The sequence below is a fragment of the Anas acuta genome, chromosome 3, assembly GCF_963932015.1.
Source record: "Anas acuta chromosome 3, bAnaAcu1.1, whole genome shotgun sequence".
Lineage (NCBI taxonomy): Eukaryota > Metazoa > Chordata > Aves > Anseriformes > Anatidae > Anas > Anas acuta.
In genome coordinates this window covers 519,415-542,735 of record NC_088981.1, presented here as the reverse complement: position 1 = coordinate 542,735, position 23,321 = coordinate 519,415, and the positions used below count along the sequence as shown (strand labels likewise).

The window sequence follows — 23,321 nt, the reverse complement described above, 5'->3', positions numbered from 1 at the left end:
AGATCTCTCAGTGTGATCATCAATGTACAATACTGGATTTTCATTCTTCTCCTTCCAGTGCTGACTGGAGTCAGGACAAACCCAAGAAACAGAATGCTCCATCTCATGCTTCTCCAGAAAAGTGTTAGTGTTTATGAGGAGAAGAAAAGATCCTCCCATGCCCTCGCCTTCAATTCAGGTGTCAGTACAACAGTTCTAGAACTGGACCAGGCCTCTGGCCTCTTTCCGCCAAAGGGCAGATCTGGACAGTCTCAAACAGCTTGCACATCAGATCCCTTCTGTTTCTCTGATGTCTAGTCTCTGATCCATCAGTATATTTATATTTTAAAGAGTCCTATTGTTTTCTGGACACCCATTGATGTTTAGGCAATAGTTCTGCCTTCCCTGTGTGCTTCCCACTGGAGCTTCCATCTCTGCTACTCAGAGGTCACTTGGCCACCCTCCTGCTGCAGCTCTGACCTGATGTTACGTAGTGTAGCTCATCTAGCATGCCAGCAGGGCTTTCAGAGAAAAAGCAGCATCCCTCTAGACCTAGACAGACCTTTGAAAAAGTTCGCTTTCTCATCTCTTCCAGCTCTGAATCCTGGACATGTTGCCAAGTCTGTAATCCTGTGGAGGGACATTTACTCTGTGTCTTCTATCCAATTGCCTTCCTCTGGATTTTTTGTTTGGATGCAAAGCCATTAAACAGACAAAAGCCAGGAGTATTTTAGGGAGTGGGAATTTTAGCTTAAGGATAAACAGCCAGGTTCATTTGCTCACATCTGCATTTGTAAGTACGCTCATATGCCTATCCATAAAAAGAGGAGGAGTAGTCCCATTGTGAGCCTTGTTAGAAATCAGAGAATCCAGAGGTAAGTGGACACTTGAGAGAAACTCATTGAGCAAGTAAGCGAACTTTACTGGTTTGCTACTTGCTGGCCAGTTTGCTATTCACTGTTTTAATTCCAGGGCACGGTGATGAATCACAGGAAATTAAGCCCAAGCTGGCCTTCACCTCCTCACAGCAAATACCTGTGTATCTGCTCCCTGCCCCATTTTTGCCCAGGTATCTGCATATAGACCACGTTGAATCCTTAGAAAAAGAAGGGAGGATAGGTTCAATGTCTCTGTCAGTCATCAGGGCAACCACTAACATGGTGATGCTGAGTATCAGCAGGGGTCCCTGCTTCCCCCCAGCATTAACCTGCACTGCAGTGCATGTTACGCCTCCCCCTTTGCTGGGGTGCCATGTGCACACCTGACTGCAATGCCAGGCTCTTTCTAGCTTTCACAGTAGCCTGTGCAATGTGATGGTACCACTGCAGCAGCAGTATGCAGCTCAGCAAGTATTAAGGGATTAATTTATTGTCAGATCCCAAAAGCCTGTAGATGGGCATAGCACCATGTGCACACTGAGGCTTGTAACCAATCTCTCCAACTTCCTGTAATAGTTTTAATGTATTGAATCCCATTGCTCCCCAGACAGGGAGTATAGGATGATTATTCTGTATCAGAGCAAAAGTGCCTGATCCCCTACAAAGCTCCTAACAACAGAGGAATTTCCTCTGACTGTAACTCATGCATTTCTTGCTTAATATATTGTCTATATGCAGCACTCAGTGTTGCATACTCCAGGGTGTATACCCTCTTCAAAGTGAATTGTGTGATAAAGCAAGAATGCTTTCTCAGGTGTCTCAGAAGAGCTTCAGGAAGGAAGCACCATTTAAACACACAGGAATGCAGCACCTGTCTGAAGTTCCAGTTTGCGAAGTTTCAGTTTGGTCTTATGGCAAGATGTGAGGAATGCAGGATTTTACACTGAATTTTCCACTGTCAGGCAAGGACACTGCAGGAAAAGGATCCTCAAACAGATTTAGGACCTGTGTTTATTGCAGCTGAGGTACTGGAAACTTAGTAGAGTCCTTTTAATATTCCTGAATGAGGTAATCTCTCTCATTTTTGGACGTTGGAGCAAAACCATTTTGGATTTTGGCACTAGTTCTTTGTTTTCTCTTCAGCAGTTGCCAGGAATTGAAGGGAAACTGAAGAATGGAATCACATTGATTTTATTTCCATTGTTTTTCCTCCTTCAGCCTCAGTTCCTTGTTGCCTACAAATGCTGTCTCAGAATGGCTGGGATCAGTGGCAACGTCTTTGTGTTTGCTACACAAGAGACAGGGAGATAGCCTCCATTTAAGTTCAAACAGAGTAGGTTTTGAACTTGCAAGTCTTTCGTGTGTGATCAGTCAAAGCTGAGAGTTCTTCTGGTCTGCTTTAGCTGCTAGATACAAGCCAAACCTCAAAGGAGAGTTTGGGAATGTTGGTTTTTCCTGCTTGCGGTACAAGCAAATGCTTCACTTGCAGACAGTTCTCTCCAGGGGAAGAAGCATTTCCTATTTTTAAACAGAGAATTGAGCCTTCTCTTCCATAATTAAGAAGATTCCATCGAGGCCATTTTTCTGCTCTTTGCTAAAACCTGAAATTAAGTCCTTTTATACTTACTGTGAGTTTTGAAAGTTTTGCTAGCCTTGTTTTTCCTGAGCTCACACGTTGTCATGTACCCTAAGAAAAGCTATCCCATTGTGTCTTGCAGGAAATACTACTTGTCTCATGAGAAGGCTGCTTGATTGATTTGTAGCCTAATTTGACAGATCAAAGAAATATTTTTCTTAAGCTTTTCTACCAGATTTCAGGGTCTCTGAGCTCACAGTTAAAAGGTTGCACCGATAATCAGTGACATGGGAATAGTTCATCAGTTGAAACGGTATTTCCAGAGCTGTAGGCTTATGGGAGGTTTGTAAATCAGGAGCAGGTACTCCAAAGTCAATCACAGAAAAAAAGAGACCCTTTAGGCAAATGTAGAACTAAAATGAGAGGAAGAAGAAATAAGTGAACAGTGGCCATTCAGTCTAATTTGAATTTAACTATCTCAAAACTACTAAACAATACAGTATAAAGCAGTTTATAGTTCCATTTGGTTTCTTTTTTAAATGGATAGATGGGCATTAGATTAGAAAATGGTGAGAGGCTACCAGAGCTGGAGAGGGAGTTAAAAAAGCAGCACGCTTACTTGTATGACTTTTGTGATTGCAGTTCTTGCTGTGGACAGATGGCATTAATGTAGGCCTAAACAGAAGGGGATTGCAGGAAAACCTTTAGCATGTCATCAGGTAGGAGAAAACAGTTGGAAGCTGTTATACCTGCCTTCTTGCTCTGATGAGCCACCCCAGCTATGCACCAATTAGTGCAATACTTTCCAGAGTCAAAGCAGACTTGGAGCAAATCTGAACCTGGCTCGTTTGAAAGTGTATGCTCTCTTTTTTGGCATTAGATGAGCAACAACATTGTATGTTGAAGTTAAATACTGTTTTTCTTAAAATTTGAGGCTTTCCATTATCTTTCTATTTCCCAAGCTAGTCTATGCCTAGCCAACAGCTTTGACAGAGGTCCTCTGGTTATTCTTCCTGCAATAATTAAATACTTCAATGCCCAGTAGCAGATTTTTTAGAAGCGAATATGTGCTTGTACCCTGAACAGGGTGGGCTATTTGCTCACGCCTTTCTCCCTCAGCTATGGTAAGTGGGGACTGCTCTAAAGTGAGGACATACTTCTGTCACCTGTATGTCAGGAAAGTCAGTGCTGGCAGAGTGGAGAGCTGACACTGGAAATCCCTCAAACTACCAGTGCAAGACTTACTAGAGATCATCTCCAAATTTTCTGGCTGCAGCCATCAAAAAACTTGGCAGTGAGTTTCAGGTGACTCCCAGGAGATCTTTATTCATTGGAATATTTATATTAGTATATTTTATATTAGTATATTTAGCAAAAAACATCCCTCAAAGATCAGACTATCATTTCACGTTGGACTTGATCAGACCCAGACAGCTTTCATTCTCTGTATGTGCTATAAAGTCTGCAAGAATCTCAAAACACAGCTGCCTGAAATAAAGCAAGAGCCCCTGGGCACAGTGCCTGAATTCTGCCATCTCTACATGTGCCAAAGTCCAGTGAGGTCAGACCTACTGAACCATATGCTGTTGGATTCTCTGCACACACCATGCAGAGGTGCTGTTTCCTTTCAGGGCGCAGTGGCGACCTGGTGCAGGAACGGCACGGCGACCAACCCCAGGCCGCTCGGTCCATCAGCTCACAGACACCAATGTGGTGGATGGCAAATGGCATTTATTGTCGAGTCCCATGGGGTTATATAGCCGAGGCCCATAGTGTCACTTCCTCTTGCTTACATCACAGACCATGCACTACTGCCCATCAAGGGAGGGGCTCCACCTTTCCGTACAGCGCCACATCTTCCGGCCGCCAGACCCTAACTACCCACAGGTGCTCTGCACACAGGTGGCAAGCCAGATTAATTGGACATTTGTATGTTCAGAAAGTAGCACTGTGCCATACGTGTACTGCAAATCCAGCGCATCTGGAGTTGCACCCAGCGCCCATCCATGGATACCATCTCACAGCCCTCCCACGGCAAATCTGCTGTGAGGACAGGCCCTTATATCACTGTCAGTTTGCTCCAGCTATCTTTCTGCTGTTGTTCATTCATTTTTCATTGCTTTATAACCTGTATCACCTGCTGTCTGTCTTCTTATGTCCCCTTTCTGCCTGTTCCATGGCATAGCAGGGAGATGCCATGTGTGCACTACCCCTTAAGCCATTGCAGAAGCAACTGGAATTCTGCACAGCTTTTATCACCCTGTGAGCTCACCAACAAGGTTTCGTACCCAAAGAGTTGCACTTTTTCTTCCAGAAAGTACAGCTGTGATATGTATCTATTTCAGCCAAATGAACCTCCTGTCAAAGCACATTCCACAGCTAGCATTTTTCCCCCCAAGGAAACCACCCTCTACTATGTATGTGGAAGGGTTTTAATCCTGCTGTCCAGTGGCAGAGTGAGGTAATCTGAAAAAAGGCAATGATCTTAATAAATTGTCTGATTTTTGCCCTGCAGAAAGTGAAAACTGCATTAGAAAACATCCTTTCACTCCTCACATGAAATACTTTATTTCTGTAGGACTAGTTAAGCCTCATAAAGGAAAGTTGTAATTTACGTTAATTAATAGCTAATACTTTTGGCCAACAGTGAGAGCTGGGCTTGATCCCAGGCCAGGAGTATTGCTAGTTAAGTAAAGAGGGGGCTGAAAACTTAACCTGCAGCAAAACTAAAGTCTTGCAGTGCAATTCCACACGGGGTTGCTGCATTTGCTTTGCCTTCATGGTGTCAGCATGACACGTGTTACTGGTACATTCATAAACCTGTCATACATAATTAGCATACACTTTCTAATTTTGAATAATCCTTAACAGCAACTCCTATTCCTGTGAAAGACTTCCAAAGAATGGCCTTGCAGATAATCCAAAGAAAGCATCCCTAAACATCTTTGGAAGCACTGTCTTCAGCAAACTATAGACACAGGCCTTACTAACTGTCTTTCCAAATGCCTGTTCTTTTTATGGAGGATAGTGATGTAATTGAGAAGTGAAGGCTGCACTTCAGTTTGATTTCAGACATTTTTTATTCTAAAATAATCCCAGCTGCTTCATTTGCTTCCTTTTCCTGTAGATTCCTTTCCGACTGATGTATTGCATACTGACAGTTTTTACAGATACTGGTCCTAGTCAAACTAAATTTCTGACCAAAATCCAGACAGGAATTTATTGTAAAATAGCATCTGTCTTTTCTGGCCAGCTGCAGTTTATTTGGGGTAGAGGGGAGCTGGGTTTAAATTTTTCTTTTAGTTATACGAAGTGAATTTAATTGACATCTTTTTTTTTTTTTCTTTTTGACTTTAGAATAACTAAAATGGAAATTCAGGTTAGGTGTCCTGTATGGACCATTCATATTAGTGGAAGCAGGAGGAAAGGAGTGGATGCATGGGAGTGGATGAAGTGCAGGCAGCAGATATGTTTGGGGCTCTGTGGCTCCTTAGTGTTAAAGGATTTATACTATAGGGTATCAAACAAAAAGGTCTTCTGGGTCAGAATGTGATGTATGTCTCATCTCAAGAACAGATCTTATTTCAGCAAAGCTTTGAGTTTTGCATGGAACTGGTAATAGAAGCTGCAAGTAGAAGTTGCCTTAGAGACTTCTTCCATAGCTACAAAAATAGGCTTCTTCCTGTCTGCCACATACAGCCTGCAATTTACATTATCAGTAGGATCATTACATTTTTCACCTTCAGTTAGGTAGTTACTGCCAAAATTGGCCTTCATGTTTTGAAGCCATCCAAATCTTTGATTTCTTTGGACGGTCAGTCTAGTGAGAATATTGTATGTATGTTTCATGTAATGACCATGTGAATGTAATGGTTCCTCTGAGCATACATACACTTAGAGCTTATGACTTGAAGACGCACTGCAATACCTTTAAGAACAAATGGTCTTTGTGGCTGTTGCTGTTTATATTATGGCAAAAATCAGTGAAGCAAAATGTTCTATTTGTTTAAGCCAGTATTTTCATGTGCAAAAAATAACAGCAAATCTAAGCAAGTAACATATCTTGGCAAGTTTGTGGGATTCTTGGGAGTACAAATGCTCTAACAATTCCAGTGTATAGTGGTTGTACAGGATAAATCCATGATTATCGTGGTGTATTAGAAGTACAGCAATGCTTCGTCATGCTGAATCTCAAGCATGTAGAGGTAAAGAGGGAAGTCCTCCCAGAACTGCCTTTTTGCAGCATGCTTGCCCCTGTCTCCAGTATGGACCTTCGGGAAGGTGTATGAAGTTCATTGCAGGCACAGGTTGGCAAAATGCCAGGACCAATAATCCTTTCCTTGACTCTGGAAGTCCGATTCTCCCCTCAGTTGCATTTGGGGAATGAAGCTAAATAATTCCTTAGGATTTGGAAGTAATATTTAGCTCACCAGGTGAACAGTTTCTCCTGACTGTGAGGCAAAATTATATGAGTGCCTTAGTAGTCTTGTACAATGTCATTCAGGAAATTGTAGTGCTGCTTATTATTACATTAGCAATCCATGCTTCTCTTGCAAATAACTGTGGTAGCAGTCTGACTGAAAGGATGCCAGCACTGAGAAGTGGCCAGTGATAACACTGTGTACCCTTATTCTCTGTGTTGACTTTTGAGAAAATAATGTAGCATAAAAATCTAGTTTGAATTGTTTATTGGACTAAAACAGTTTCAAGAATGAGACAGAAATCCATCTGTTAGGGAGAAAAATGTGTTTGAGGTGGATGAACTTTCATTCTCGGAACTCTTTTCTCGTCTGCAGATCATTTGCAGGAATAGACTGAGGCTTTTGCTTTTCCTTATATACAGATGTAGAATAAGATGACCAATTAAGAATTGGCCACCAGCCTGTTTAAGGAAGATTTCTGCGCTTAGCTTTGTTGATCGACCTCAGCCACAGGGTGGTTTGACTGAAAATATACCAGCACTAAACTTCAAGAACTCCTAGACAAACAATAGCAATGTCCTTATCTAAAGCACCTTAGGAAAATAACTCATACACCATTTCTAGCTAAGACTGACCTCTAGCCAGGAAACTTAAGTGAACAGAAATGGTCTGTTGGAATCAGTTATGGTAACTGTCAGTTGAAACTCAGCTTCACATGTGGCTTTGATGCATGGAATGAGCGGGGAGAAGCACATCAGGCTGCATTACCTGACAACAGCCTCAAGATAATGGTTGATACTTGGTGGTCTGCAGGTTTAAAATTCAGCCAGCCGCACTGCTCAGCCAGCAGCACACAGCCTCCCTGCTGCCTGTTGGAGAAGCTGGCCCTCCATAGGAGGCAGCCCCTGCAGCAGTGCCCTGAGAGACTCCCCTGAGAGCTCCCTTGAGGAGGCTGCCAGCGATACTACTGGAGATAATAACAGGAATGCCCAGAGGGATGGAGGTCAAGTTTCAAAGAGAAGAAAGGGAAATGGAGGACAAACATGATCCTAGATGGGGAATGGGGTAGGAGAGGTGGCCTTACTCCCTGTAGCTTTAATTCATAGTTGTAGGTTTGTGTCATATAAAGTCATGCGTTTAAACATATCTAGGGCTTAAAGATGCAGGTGAGTGCCTTAGTTTAGAATGCACACCTTAAAAATGGCAGGTAAATAGCTCCACAGTTTTGAGGACCTGATCTCTCTGCCTTAATTGCCTTAGCACTAAGTAACCTTTGGCCTGTGGCTTTGTGCTACAGTGCATGATGATCTTCAGCAGCTGAGGCTCAGGTCTTGAGGTGGCTGACTTGCATCCTTCACCGAGGTGAGTGAGAATGGGGAAGAAATTAAATGTTTGTGCATGACCTTGCTTTTTTCCCCCACTGTGAAGCACTAGCTGATGACTGAATGAAAAAATTCCTTTCCCCCACTTGTTCTTACATGACTTAAACAGGAGTTAATTGGCAAAAAGACAATTTATTTTTGTGACGTAACAATATGAGGGAGACAAAGCGTGTGTGGCAGTGGAACAGTTTGAAATGCTACCAGGTCCTAATCACACTGCTCTTTAGTAATATTTTCTTCTTTGGCAATAGAGAGTTGGCAAAAAAAAAATCTGCAATGTAATGGTCTGAGTTAGCTTTAACAGCTTGTTTAGCAGTGTTTAGCAATTCAGCAATTTAGGATTATAGAATCATCATCAGAGAGAAATATTGTTGCTTGAAATTGTGACAAAGTTTTATAAACTTCCTTCTCTTCCAGATTCGGTTAAACAGCAGAGGACTTATCTATTCTGTTGGTCTCTTGCTGGCATCTGTTTTTGTCACAGTATGTATATAGTCTTTTGTTCTTCATTTCCAAAAGAGTGATTTTATAGACATTTCCTTCATTTGTTCTTTTCTCATCTCTAGGTGCAATAGCAATTTCAAGTCTGTTAAGAGATAGGAATGATCACTCCTATTGTAAACTTTTCAAGACCTTAGTCTGGCTTTTGGCAGAAGCTATCACTGTCACAAGATGGCTCTTATATTTGCGTACTTCCCATGGGATAACCCCTGGGAGGTCCACTAGCAATCACTAATCATTTTTCATGGTAGTGTTGAAGCAGATCCTTCGATGCATAACAAGATCCATTTTCCTGTTGAACAGCTACACAAAATATTGTACGGTTTGCTTTGGCCCTGTGTGAAAACTTTCAGAGATGCAACACAGGCCAGAACAAGTATTGCCTGGATGTGACAACATTTATTGAAATTGGTGGATTACATTGCCTGACCTGTCCAAGTCCAGCATAAAAGTAGATTAGAACCGATAAAGAGAAGAGGATTAGCAGACCCTTGTGACATCTTCGAACTCCTAAGACCAGCTGCTATAGGGGAGCAGCCCTCCATATTGCACACCAGCACAGTTCCCATGGACACAAGGCGTAAACTACAAGAGGTTTGTGTTCTAGTAAACCAAACAAATTCAGGCACAGCCTTAGCCTGTTCAGCTCTAGATTGAGATACAGAGAGGCACTTGAAGTATTTCAAATGAGGAGAAGGGAATTTAGCCCTTGAAGGCACTTCTGTTGAATTAAATGGGATTGTTCTTGCCGAAGTGCAGAAACATAAGGCCATTGGGCCAGCAATCAACATGGTGCAAGTCAGTGTGGCTCCAGTGACTGCGGGGGAGCTACTCAGATTTTCTTCAGCTTACTTTTTGCAGTTAACTTACATTGTGATTGCTTCCAGTTGATCTTGTTCAGTGTGGGGACAGTCATTTTCATGCTCCTGTAATTGAGAACGGGATTTACCACTTTATTCAAAATTATCCTGCTGTGGTGGCTTACTCTGTGTTTATTTTAGGTTTTTGGCGTCCACATGAACAAATGGAAACTGGATAAGAAGCTAGGGTGTGTGTGCCTTTCCCTTTATGGCATCTTCCTGTGTTTCTCCATCATGACAGAATTCAATGTTTTCACTTTTGTGAACTTGCCAATGTGCAGAGATCACTAATGCAGGTGGCAGACTGTCAGGAGGAACTTCCTTCTTACCTGTGCAATACAAACCACGGCTGGCATCTCCTGAATGCGGTGCACCTCCAAGTCGTGAAGTATATCCTGTTCACTGTTCATAGGACCTGTAGCCCCATCTCAGTTTACCTTCTCCCTGAACCCCACAACCTGGAAGAATCCTGCATTGATGTGAAGATTATTTTTTTTCAAGATTCATGTAATTTCCTAGCTCAGTTTTTGAACAGTGACTGGGACTCTAGGTGAACTGGCTGCTAACTGGCATCAAGCCAGGCAAAACTGGTCTGCTACAATTCCTTTTTAAGTTATTTGATGGAAGACTAATCTAATTTATGACTTAAGACTATTGCTACAATGCTGAAGAGGGTACACCGTATTGGGGCTGATTTTCAATGAGAATTCTGGGATTTTTTGGTTGCTTTTTTTTCCCTTTTTTTGTTGTTGTTGTTTGTTTTGGTTGTGATTTTTTATTGCCTGAGATCAATGTCCTCTCTTTCAGCTTCTCCTTCTGAGCTTTGGGTCTTCTATAACAATCCAAAAGTCACAGGGCAGTGTAATATGGGAATTTAATTCAGCATATGAGTGGACTTACTGTTTATTAAAAGCAGACTGTCAAGGCAACAGACAGACTCTTTACCATAAATAATGAGTCCTGTACAGGTGTGATGAGGAATGTGAGGTAAATGTGGATTCAAAGGATAAACACTGCTACCATTTTACTATTAATGTTGGTGTTTTATTAATAGGGTGTTTATGGTATTTCCAAGCAATAGCTTGATTGCCAGCCCAGGAGGGCTACCAAGGAGGCGTCCTGTTTTTTAGTGATCTACACCTGGACATGGAAGGTCAGAACTTTATTTGCTTCATCAGACTTCTTGTAGTTTAGGGGGGATTCTATAGTTTATGTCTTATTTGTTCTGAGAAGGACATAAGTATGTGTCAAAACTTTTCTAAATGAGTTACAGACACTGGTTTCTTTAAAAGGAAAGAGGCATATTTTGCACAGACATAGTTACTGAAGTCATAATTTGCCACTCTTTAAAGAATACACTGGACCTGGCCACATATTTGTCTTTTTTTGAAAACAGTTGAACTTATAAAGAATCATGTGGATTCATCACATCTCCTTTAGGAGGGAGGAAGATGGAGAGAGAGATGGCACTTTTAAAATGTGGAATATCTTCAATGCAGACTCGCTCACAGATCTTAAGTTATTGTGGAAATTTAACTATTCATTGTTCCAGTATTCTTGTTAAATTTTGTATAATTCTGTATTAATATGCAGGCAGATTCCACCCCATCAGAAATGCTATCACAACTACATTCATATGTATTGATACTGTGGATTCTTGCCAGTGCTGGCTGTTGTATTTACTTTAAGCACTGATCACTTCTGATTCATTTGGTATGTTTTTCTTCTTTCTTGTATAAATTCTACTATGAAGTGTGATAAGATACTACCAGCTAGGTGAATGTTTTTGTCTATGGTACAAACAGTGGCAAATATTGGTAGTGAAAGTATAACAAACCCTAGGTCTCAGAAAAAAACAAAAAAATAAACAAACAAGCAAAAAAAGCACCACTACCAACAACAAAAATACCTAAACCATAGTAGGAAAGAACCCTCCAACTAAAAAAAAAATACTATTTACAGACATCCAATTTTCAATTCATTTGCATTTTTGGACTTGCTTATTTTGGCATACTTTTCTTTGGACAAAATGATGTAAATCAAAATATTTACACCTTGTGGTTTCTATTCAGCTCTGCACCTTATTTTCTTTCTTTGTTACACTAAATGTGTGGAGGCTTTGGCAGCCGTTGCACTGTGCATGTTGGGGAAGTCCATCGGAAAAAGCCATGCCCTGCTGGCCTTGGTGAATAAAGCATGCTTGTGGATCCCTGGCAAGAAGAAGGAAGGGCCCAGGGACAGAGAAAAGAGAGTCAATGACACGTCTGCATCATCATTTTTCATTCTGGAAAACAGTTGTCTTGCTACCTGTTGAGCTATGCAGCCTGTTGTTGAAGCAGCCTTCTCCTAACTGTGCCTGTGATAGGAAGCCCATCTTGTTGCTTTTTTTGTTGTTGTTTCTTTCTTTCTTTGTTAATGAGATTAATAATAACCACTAAAATGCCTAAAATACTTCCTTAAATCAAACAATGTTAGCAGCAATGTGGCACATTTCAATAAAATCCACCCCACAGACACACAGCTATACTCTTTGTAGCAAGATGCAGTCAGTCCAAAGCAGTGTTTCCTTGCTGGCAGAAGGACAGATTTGGGGAAGGAAAACAACAAAACAAAACAAAACAAAGAACAAAGTCGCACATCCAGGGCCTATTATTACTTCTATTTTGAATATTTATACTGCTGCTCCAATGGAGCCAGTTGGATCTATTTCTACGAAATAGCTGTTACCTATCCCATGGCACAAAAACTGCGTGACTATTTTTTTAGGAACCTTTCTTATTGGTGTGCATTAAATACTGTAGCATATCGTAGCTTTGCATTGTATGTGAAACCTGAAATACCTTGTTTTGAAATGTGTGTGTTGTGCAAGAATATTCTGCGAGTTATTTGTTCTAAGCAGAAGCAAAAGGTACATTGAACTGCCATTATCTGTGCCATGTATGACTTGATAAGCACTTCCTGTGTTGACAGTTTCAGTGAGTTGTGCTTGTGATTTGCAACCAAATCAACCGGTGCAGACCTGGTTTGGAACAGAATAGACCAACTGAATGTTTTGTCTCCCAAAATGAGAGCCTGTCAAGTTTGCTAGCATAATCAAAGCTCATAGAAGAGTCCCCACAGCAACAACCTAAGCAATTTTTAGCATCCTTCCTGTGTGACATCTCCAGAACTTGAACAGACAGGTACATGCAAGTATAGAACATACTAATAGCTTTACCTCGCAAAGCTGAGTGGGTTCTTTTTCTTCGGGCATTCAGTTCTGAGAGTTGCAGGCATGAGGGTGGCTGGGCCTTGTTTGCTGGTGCAAGGGCCACAGCGCCCAGCGCTCGCTGAGGCATGGAGCCCCTCTGCTCACAGTGCCTCTGCTCCCACCTGCAGGAGGCCAGGGGGTCAGAGTCGGGAGGGGGTCAGAGTCGGGCTGGGCTCAGGACATGACTGTGACTCATTTGGGTTTTTGCTGTTCTGAAAGCAACGTTTACCTTCACATTTGAGGCTGCTCTGGTCTTGGGACCAGTCGAGTGTTATTGTTTCAATTCCATGCAGTTTCATACAATCCTTAATGAGCATTTCAAAGGGGGATGAAAAAGCTTTTTCCTCAGTGGACAGCGCTTCACCACAGCTCTTGCTCTGACCTGATTTTGTCTCGATTGGTGTTAAATATGCGATCCCTGGCTAGTGGCAGTTCTGCTCGATGTGCAAGTAGCCTTCCTTTGACACCATTTCAAAAGTGGAATGAAATGACATGAGGAAGTCTTAAGTCATGCTGCAAAAACTGCTTTTGTCCCTACCACAGCTGATTTTTTTTTTTATTTTTGGATGTACTGCACTTTTTGGTAGATAGCTTCTATCAATCAGAACACCAATCTGAAATGTTTGCACGAAAAGAGATTTTCACTCATGTAATTTGTTGTGTTTTTTTCCTCTCTGTTTACACTTCCTGCCTTGTTTTTAGCTTTTTGTCTTCAGCTGTGTCATTGAAATTAATTAGCATGCTTTGGATTTGTGATGTCTGTGCCTGTGAAAACGAATGCTCATTCCGAACTTTCAGATGTATGACTGGCTTTTTTTTTTCCTTGACAAAACAGATCAGGAAGAACAGCAATCTAGTTTTAGAAACACTACATTCAATGTAGGTGGAGCAACCTGAGGGTAACATTTAATATCCTGCTGTCAGAACAGTATTTTTATATGACTTTTCCAAATAACCACGTTAATACTTGTAAAATAAAATGTAAACTTAATATTGTTGCATAACTTTTTAGAAAACCACAACTTTCTGCTGATTGACAAATGTTTCTTATATCAGGATTTTTGAAAGCCCTAATCCTTTCAAAATAATCTCACAGAGATGCAATAGTATCAGGTTTATCTATTTCAACATTTCAGCATTGGAAATTTTAAACTGCTTAAATATGTACTTTAAAAATCAATCTCGATGGACACTGCTTAGCTGGATTTAAATCCACCCTGTAATCATGAAGTTTCACTTGACTGGTAACCAACTTAAGTTACTCTATAACAGACTTAAACCCAGGTAAGACTGTCCATGTTAGGTTTTGTACAACTTTAACTGAATCAGTTCAAAGCCATGTTTTAAAGGAGAGTGGTGAAAGACCTCAAGACCTCAGTGACTTTGCTTCAAATTAGAGGAACTACAGAGTTTGAATAAACTTAATGAGTGTACCATATATAATGCAAGGCTTAATGGAAGAGAGTTTTTAATATTCATTAATTTGAGTGAAAATTGACCTCTCTCAAAATTAGCAGTAAAACTCCTTTTTTTTTTTTTGTAAGGTCAGTATATATACATCTTTGCGGCAGTGATTCCTGGTAAGGACTGTTGTTCTGTATTTTTCTAAGGATGAGTTAACTCTTTATTTTATTTTCAATATAGATAAATTAATTCCTATTAATGTGACTAAGCACCTCTCAGGAGCTTTACATGAATATTCTGTTAGTAGTGAGCACTTAGTGGCCTCAAATCTGAAGCATATTTCATAAATGCATCTACTTCCACACAATCTGCTCTGAGTTGTTGGTCTGAATCTCCAAAATCCATCTCAGCTGTGGACAAATCCATGCCTTGTGGAAAAGGTTTCTTTATTAGCAGGAAAGCAGTCAGGGAAGAAAATGGCAATTCTTTTCATTGCAAGCCGGGATATGTAGCTTGGCTGTGAAATCTATCATTTGCCACCCTGCAATAGGTAGAGATTTAGGCCGAGTTATCCAGGTTGAATATTCATGAATATGAAAGGACTAAAAAACAAGACGTGAGGGTCTGAGGGAACTGGGGCTGTTCATTCTGAAGAAAAGGAGGCTGAACAAACCTCATTGTTCTCCATAGTTACCTGAAAGGAGGTTATAGTAAGGTGGGTTTTTGTCTCATGTCTTAAGTGACAAGTGATAGGACAAGAGGAAACAGATTCAAATTGTGCGGGGAGAGGTTTAGACTGGAGGTCAGGAAGAATTCTTTTATGAAAAGAGTGGTCAGGCAATGGAACGGGCTGCTCAGGGAGATGGTGGAGTAACCATACCAAGAGGTATTTAAGAGAGGTGTGGACATGGCACTTATGAACATGGTTTAGCGGTGGATTTGCAGTGTTAGGTGGCGGTTGGATTTGATGATCTTACAGGTCGTTTCCAACCTAAATGATTCTATGATTCTGGGAAATTTGGGCAGAAAGATCTAATTTCAGAAAAGCTTCTTTAAAAGCACAACTTGTGTAAAGCTTCAGATTTTGTGATGTATTTGTATAGTTAAAATAACTATATCCTGGTATATTTTAGGTATTTTTTTATTTCCCTTTTTCTAATTGCCTTGTAGAACAATTTTTAAAATTTCCACACCAAAAGAATGAGACAAATCTTGTCAACATAATATTCACTCACCAGGTAGAGTTTGAATGGTGCTAAAAATCAATGTACTAACTTTAAAACAACAGTTTCACATAATATTTTTTATTGTCAGTTGAGGGAAATGACTGAACCCACGAGGACAGTTGTAGCTGATTACAGATTTACTCAGATTTAGAGTATTTGCCTTGTGGGTTTCCCATGAGCACGTCTGGCAGACAAAGTAGACAGCAGGGATTCCCAGAGGAGTAATCCCTGTTGCTGAATGTTTTTTGATCTCATACTGTAATGGAAGAAGGGGCTGCTGGTACACAACACTTCTTTGTCACTGATATTTCCCTGCTAGCTTGGAATAACACTTGCTCCTTTTTCATAGCAGAGACACAGATTTCCCATAGGTCCGAGTCCTAACCTTAATTCTGATAAGTGTTGTCTCCTAGCAGATAGACATTTGAGCAAAGGAAGAAACAAGTTCTGTTAACTTTGTAGAGACAGAGATTTCATCATGGAAGGAGTTCACTGCAGAAAGGTCTTGTGGAGAAGGACCTGTAATGTAAGCATTCTTTAGTAATCATAGGGATATTACCAGTAGGAAATTCTGCTCTTAGGACTGAAAAATAAAAACCTCTTCACTCGTTCACTGAGGTCTATTTATAACAGATGAGGTCATTTGGGTAAAGCAGTCCTTGAAGTAGGCAAACCACCAGAACTCTGAAGGAGACCTGTTATATTAGTTCCTGTGAAAAAGGATCTTATCAGTTTTCAAAGTTTTCAAAGGCAAATAACCATGGGACAACAGGAGCACTGATTTGCTTTTGTTCTCTGGGATGTTTCTCGTTCTGTGCAGCTACTGATTTCCATGACTGGGTTGGTCTGTGGGAAATCTTGACCACCATGCAGCTCTTGTCCCAGAGCATGTCTTCTCCATCTCCCTGTAATAACATCCACTGTCCAACAGTAGCACATGGGGTGAGGGTGTTGGGGTAGCCACAGACTGACTTTCTCTCAGCCAGAATGAGCATGGCCTGCACCGCTCAGCTCAGGTTCATTTCTCACAGCCCTGGCTTCAGGGTCCAGGGGGTAACACAAAGTGCATGTTCCTGCAGCATGGTGGTGGGAGTGCGCTGCCACTGTTCCTGAGGTCATACCCTGCCAGTGCAGGGGCACAGGGGTATTTACACCTCTTCCTTGGCCTGGTTCTCATTCCAGCATGCTTGGTCAGGCTGTGCATGGCCAGGCTCCTAAGCTCCAAGTCCACGAAGTACAAAAGCCCTTGCTTAACTTGGAGCTCATACCTTGTTGTGCACAAGTCAGTGCATTGAAGGTTAAGAACATGCTTAGGTGCTTTGCTGAGAAGCTCGCTTTATTGAATCCAGCTCTTTGGCATCACCAGGCTTTATTTAAGTGCTTGACAAAAGCAGCACTTAAAGTCAAAGTGTGTAGGCTCTTGTAGGGAGCACCTGCAGCAAAGTGTTCCCATTGGAAGAGGCAGGGAGGAAATATTGTATGATTAATGAGCAAATAACGCCAATGAGGAGAACCCATACCAAATGTGCCGTGGGTTTAAATAAGGAACGTGACTTCTAAAAGTTTTTGTCAAAGTTTTAAAAACTGTTCACCAGGACTCAGCTACTGAGAAGGTTTTTACTACTGATGCAGTTTAGGAAATTAGATTTGGCTTTACAGATCTCAGTTTGAGATGGTGCTTTCCTGTGTGGGTCTCTAAGGAGGCAGTAGCCCATGTTAGCAGCTCTCCTCTGCAAACAGGACCTGTTGCTGAGCTTATTAAAGTTAAAGCATAGTTTCTTCACCAAACTAGATGGATCAAGCCTGGGGCAGCCTGCAGGTGAGATGTAAGCAGCATACCTTCTGTGGCACCCTGTGGGTGTCTGATCAGCAGCTCCTGCTAGCACAGAAAGGAGAACTGGGCCGTTCCTCTGCGTGCCATATGCTAGTGAACTCAGCAGGTGTTCTTTGTTGTGCTTCTAAAGCACGCATAGGGCTTGATTATTTTATTTTATTTTATTTTATTTTATTTTATTTTATTTTATTTTATTTTATTTTATTTTATTTTATTTTATTTTATTTTATTTTATTTTATTTTATTTTATTTTATTTTATTTATATATATTTTTTGAATTGGAGGGTCTGGTTTGCTTTTGGAAGAGGTAGAAAAAGAACTTTGCATTCAACCTTTGGGCTAAAATACCACAGCAGTAGTTTTCTGTAGTGTCCCAGCTTCATGCAATCACATGTGTAGGCACAAAGACTATGAAGTATGAAGGGTTGTCTCCAGGCCCCTCAGAAGTCAACAGAATTGTGCTATTTGACTGCTCTTGAGCCAACACTTGAAATTAAGTTGAAAGTCATGATGCAAAAACATGATTTACATCCTGTCTTTGAGTCCTGGTGCAGCTTATTTATAAATAGGTATAGTTGCTCTTGGCAGGACTGTGGTAGTGAAGACGCTTTACAGGACTTGGTTCTGTATTAGCATCCATGTCATTTCTTGATTTCACTTTGTTGAGGACAGTCCTTATTGAGAAGGGTGAATTTTCTGTAGGATGGCTAATTAGGATGCCACACTGTGGCTATAGAAACAAATCCAGTCTTCAGCAGAAGGCAAACTTCCTTCTTGGCTGTTACAGACTTAGAATTATGTCTTGTAGTTTTCTTAGCAACTGCTAAGATAATGACAGCTATGCTGTACAGCAAAGGGAGAAGGGAATGGGAAGCTGGGGGAAGGTGAGGGAGAAGATACACCCTGTAATACTGTCATTTGTGATCATTTGAATGATGAGGGCTTGACTTTGCCTCATGTTATCTATAAATACAGTGCACCCTCTCATGCTGCATCAAGGGCACCAGCCTGTATACAGATGTGCTATGTCTGGAGCTGTGCCAGGTGAAGAGGCAGTGACCCTTGCTCACCCTCTGCAGCCAGCTCCCTTGTCATGTTGCTAAAGACAACACTGTCTAGCAGAGGTGCTTGCACAACAGTGCCCTGGTTGATGTCAGAACAATGGGAGTTTGTTTAAGCAGTGCAATGAACAGTTCTAGGAGTACAGTTGTTTCAGGAGAGCACATCTGTCTGGGATAAGGATGCTGTATATAGGAGGACGTCTGATAGAGATGAAATATACAGATACTGTAAAAGTGTTGGGAGGCATAATGAAATCTTTTTCAAAACCAGACACACCTGTACACCCAACAACCTGCTAGTTTACTTAGGATTTTAATTTTGTCCTGTTACAAAAATGCAAGGTTTTGCTTCCACTTGCTCACAACCTGAAACACTGGCTTTGAAGGCTAACCTAAATCTCCCTCCTTAACACAAGATCCATGCACTGGGCTAAAAGAAAGAGGATATAGTTTTTGACCCATTAAACTGAGGGGATAAAATGCAAGAATATCTTTGCTCAAAACACCAGACTCTAAGACAGTGTATGCCTACCATCTGCCTTTAAAATACCCCAAACTACTGAAATAACCAGTACCACACAGTACAGGGGAAAACTTTTCACAGGAGGTCTTTTAAGATGAAAAAGGGAACTTTGTATGTGATGATATTTTATATTTTCAGTGGCTTCATTCCTGACTCACTTACAAATACACTGTATATTTATTCTGTCTGCTGCAAAATGAACAATATGGATACAACCCTGTTTGCAGTTTTGGTTAGGCAAAGGCACTCATTTTGCAATAAACATAATTGATCTAATTAGGTGATTCTGTATCTGACGTGGGCACTTTAAGCTTTATGGAGCCAAACTCTGCTGTACTGTTTTTACTAAGAGAATCAGTCATAAATTCATGTAATTTTGTTGGCAGGTTTTTGGCCTTATTTTTCTTTTAATGTATAAACATGGATTTATATTCAAGTAACATACATATATATATATATACACACACACTTCATCTGGTATGTCTACTGTTCTTAAAATAAAGCCTTGTGGTAACTGGCTGCCATTTGCTTAGGAATAAAGCCCTGTCACGGCAACTGCTAAGATGCTAAATTATATCAGTATTTAAAGTAGTTTCACATGTATCTATTTATAAATACAAAAGATGGTTATGAGTTTTTATTTGTTTCCACATTGTATTAGCAAGGTGTTGTTAATGGTGCATGGCAGTGGTATGTCTACAATACAGCAGGTCAAAAGTTTAAACTGCTTATCTTTGTACATCCAGTAATATAATAATAAAAATGTACATCCAATAATATAATAGTAATATTATTACTCATTCAAAATTCCAGTTGCATATTCTGAATGTAAAGACAGGTTTAAAAAAAACAAAAGGAAAAAACAATATGCATGAGACATTGAGAAGGTTGGGAAATTCTGCACTGAAGTATTTATGTTTTATTTATTTATCTTTCACTAAGTGTTGAGCCTCCAGATCAAGATGCTGGCAGGGGTATTAGGAACCTAATTTCAGTTCCCACCTAAAGCTAAAGCACGTAGCAGGTTTTCCTGAACTAGTCAGATTAAACCATTGAAAGCATTATAACATTCTCCTGAGTGGCCACAAAAAGTGTCAAGACCTTCTCAGCTGCTTCATGTAACTTAGTTTACTAGAGAAGCTGGGTAACACTGAGAGACCCAAAGGTGCTTCTGCAATGCTCACGGCTTGATCACAAGAGTAGAAATATACAAATAGCAAATACTTACTTCACTCTGTCATGTTTGTAATACCACTGTCACGAGGTACCATTTTCAGCAATTAAAATTCACATTTCTTAAAATACGAACAAATAGGGTGGGTCTTTTTTTTTTTTCTTTTGTTGTTGTTGTTGTTGCTTGGTTTTGTTGGTTTTGTTGTTGTTGTTCCTGTTTGTTTTTTTAAAATAATCCTCCCTTGCCCAGTTTTCACAGGTCATTTTAACAATTAATGTTAATTCAGCTCTGGTTAAATGTAATGATTTCTCTTTAAAACAGTTTTCATGTACCAGCAAATGCTTGGGTGAAGCTGACATATATTGTCCCAGCTTCATAATAGTGATGACCATTTACAGCAGGCAAGGATCTCCCCCTTGACATCCTGAAGTAAAATGAGCCCACCACTCACAGATGTCATACTTCCCTGTTTCTGCTGTGTTGCTTTGGTTTCAGGTAGGTCAGTAGATCTCCACTGTAGAAAAATATATCATGTGTCATTGTTGTCAATGTGAATTACAGTAGGGCTCAGTGCTGGGAAATAAAAGAACAATGGTGGAGTCATTTTACAGATAAAAATTTACTTGGAGGAGGGGCAGAAGCTGGAAGCCTGTACTTCAGCACCTCTTAAAGACTTGGGGATTTCTCAGATTAGGAAAAAAAAATAATTAAATGAAGATAAAGGCTGATTGCATAATGTATTGCATAAATCTTTCATAATTATTCATGTATTTGTGAAGATTTGCATAAAGTGAACTTCCACATACTGTCAAGGACAGACTTCAGATGAGTTCTTCCTCCTGGATTTTCAGAAAACAATCTTTTTCTTTCAGTAATGTCACTGGTGAATCAAAATGTCTGATTGTAACATACATTTCTTTATCTCAAAATTGTGTTACGAAATTATACAATGTTTGAGCAAGCAGAGAACTCAAACTACGATATGATGAGTTCATGAAAGAAGCCAAAGCGGGAAGTTTGTGGAATAACTTGGTTCTTAGGACTTTTTTACACACATGACAAGCACAAGACACAAGCGTGAATCCGTATTTATACTGCACACAGGGAGAGCAAGTGCAAATGAGAGTACTATGGCATCACAAACAGCTGGTTGCTGTTTAGCTGGGATGCTGGCAAGCTCTGCAGGGATTGCTTTTATGCGGTGCTTTACCTGAATACTATTTGATCTTTACAACTCCTGTCCTCCTGATGAAAGGGGTTTCTTCCCAGTGAGAAACATGGCATCCCTTTATCAGGGAGAGAGGTACACCAGGAATAATGTCTCTCACTCAGTTCTTATGCTAGCTTCACAAGCGTGCATTTTATCTCTTACATAAACACTTGAGCAAACATGTCTGTAGCAGTCTACATGCCTGAGAGAGGGACTAGGTCTTTGCCATGCAATGAAGATTTAGGAATGAATTTTGTTTAATGTTCCCTTGAGGAGCAGTTCTATTGTCTTTGTTGCCAGTCCTTTTAAAGCTGGGATTCATTACTAGGCCCTTAATGCAGGCAGTATTTGCAAAAGATGATTAGCAGAATGATAAATTCTGTTCATCCTCACATTAAATGTTTGGTTTCAAGACTGAAGCAGAAGAAGTAAGATGTTTCTGGTTTTTCGTTTTGGTCGTTTTGTGTTTTTTGTTTGTTTGTTTTTGTTTGTTGTCTGCCAAAGTAGTGTGTGCCTGGTATCCTTCAGTAAGATTTGGCCATGGTCCTGTGTTGCTGTGGCCAGTGCAGCAGTCGGACAGGCCTGGTGCTTCTTGGCCCTCTGTGGGCACAGTGGGGCTCAGGCATCTGCTGGCCCAGCAGCTAGCCACTTGGGATCTGCTAACAGCTTGGGGCTCTTGTGGAAAACTTGTTTGGTAACGTTACTGGAGTCTTAAACAGTTGAATGCAATCCCTACTGTGGCTTTTTCAAACTGTGATGAAAGCATACAGATTTTGCTGAATTGCATGCATGATAAGTTTTCTACTTGATGGTGCAGTGAAGCTGCAGGAAGCAGAGCAAAAAAAAAAAAGCAACTGATACAAGCACCTTTTGTTCAATTCAGGATCAAACAATGTTATCCGAATGCAAAGATTGTGTGATACTTCTGACCATAAGGAAGAAAATGCAGGTGGAACTGAGTGCGAATGCACATAATGCATATGTTTATTTACAGTCAGCCAGGAAAAAAAATAAAATCCGTGGTTTATAGTAATACAGTTCTATTCAAAATAGCTTTTTGTTAAGTCAGCTTAGAAATGTTAACATGGTGGAGCCACAGACAAAACATTTGTTACCTTTTGAAATGAGTTACAATGGTTTTGTCATACTTGTACGAGTATTATAAGGTCAGTCTTTCTGTATGTTTGTTTTACAGCTTGTTGTAGAATAGTCTTTTATGCATAGCTGTTCTGCTTGCCTGTGTAAATTACAAATTTAACAGAAATTAAAGCATGCATTTTTCTCTGTTTGCTGGTAACCTATGAAATTAGAAACTTGTATTTCCGTGTTTTTAATGTGTTATACTATAAACAAAATTCACAGCACTATTGTCTATGGAATATCAAAAAGTTTTATTAGAATGAATTACTTTAAATGTTTTGTCATTTGATTTAATAATGTGTCAGACATCTACACTAAGACAATATAATGTTTATCAATAAAAATATCCTCTCTTTGTACTAACTTAACACTTCAGGGCATGCTTGGACATAGGCATTGAACACCCCTGTGGGTCACAATACCAGTGATTTATTCATTTTTTGGCAGAATTGTGAGAATACTTGGTACCACTCTTTTGACCTGAGCATTGAGCTGGAGAGGGAGCGAAGGAAGAATGAAAGAGAGTTTTTATACCTCATATTTCCTCCACCACTTAACGTACATTTGCTGTAAAGCTGTGTGCACCACAGTAGTTCATGCAGAAGCTAGCTGGCTCATGTGAACTGTACATGTCAGACTCCTCTGTAGAAACAAACACTGAGGGAATTGTATTTGCTATTAGCTAATGAGCTAATTTCTGTTAGGTTACAATAATATAGGTCTGAAATTACTGCACTGAAATAAGTCAATTTTTGAAGCCATAGGATAGTATGAGGTAATTGTCACTCTCCCAGCTGGCAGGATTCTGTGCCTGCGACCGTTCAGCCCTAGCCAGCTGTGGTTACAAGGTCCAGTCCTCTGAAGTCATTCCTGAAGTGATACTTTCAGTAATGCTCAGAATA

The 23,321-nt window shown here is 40.4% G+C and overlaps 1 protein-coding gene across 7 annotated transcripts in view; it reads left to right on the top strand.

Moving 5' to 3' along the window:
- SLC24A3 (solute carrier family 24 member 3) overlaps window positions 1-23,321 on the top strand; it is a 205,225-nt gene that overhangs the window by 173,254 nt on the left and 8,650 nt on the right. For 2 of the 7 annotated variants that reach the window (XM_068675146.1, XM_068675145.1), the window contains exons 16-17: window positions 8,654-8,719; window positions 9,739-22,782. The exons of the other annotated variants lie outside the window; for them this stretch is intronic. In XM_068675146.1, coding sequence (XP_068531247.1) covers window positions 8,654-8,719; window positions 9,739-9,888 — 216 coding nt within the window. In that variant the 3' untranslated portion in view covers window positions 9,889-22,782. Of the gene's footprint in view, window positions 1-8,653; window positions 8,720-9,738; window positions 22,783-23,321 lie in introns of those variants that run through there. 7 annotated transcript variants of the gene reach the window in all.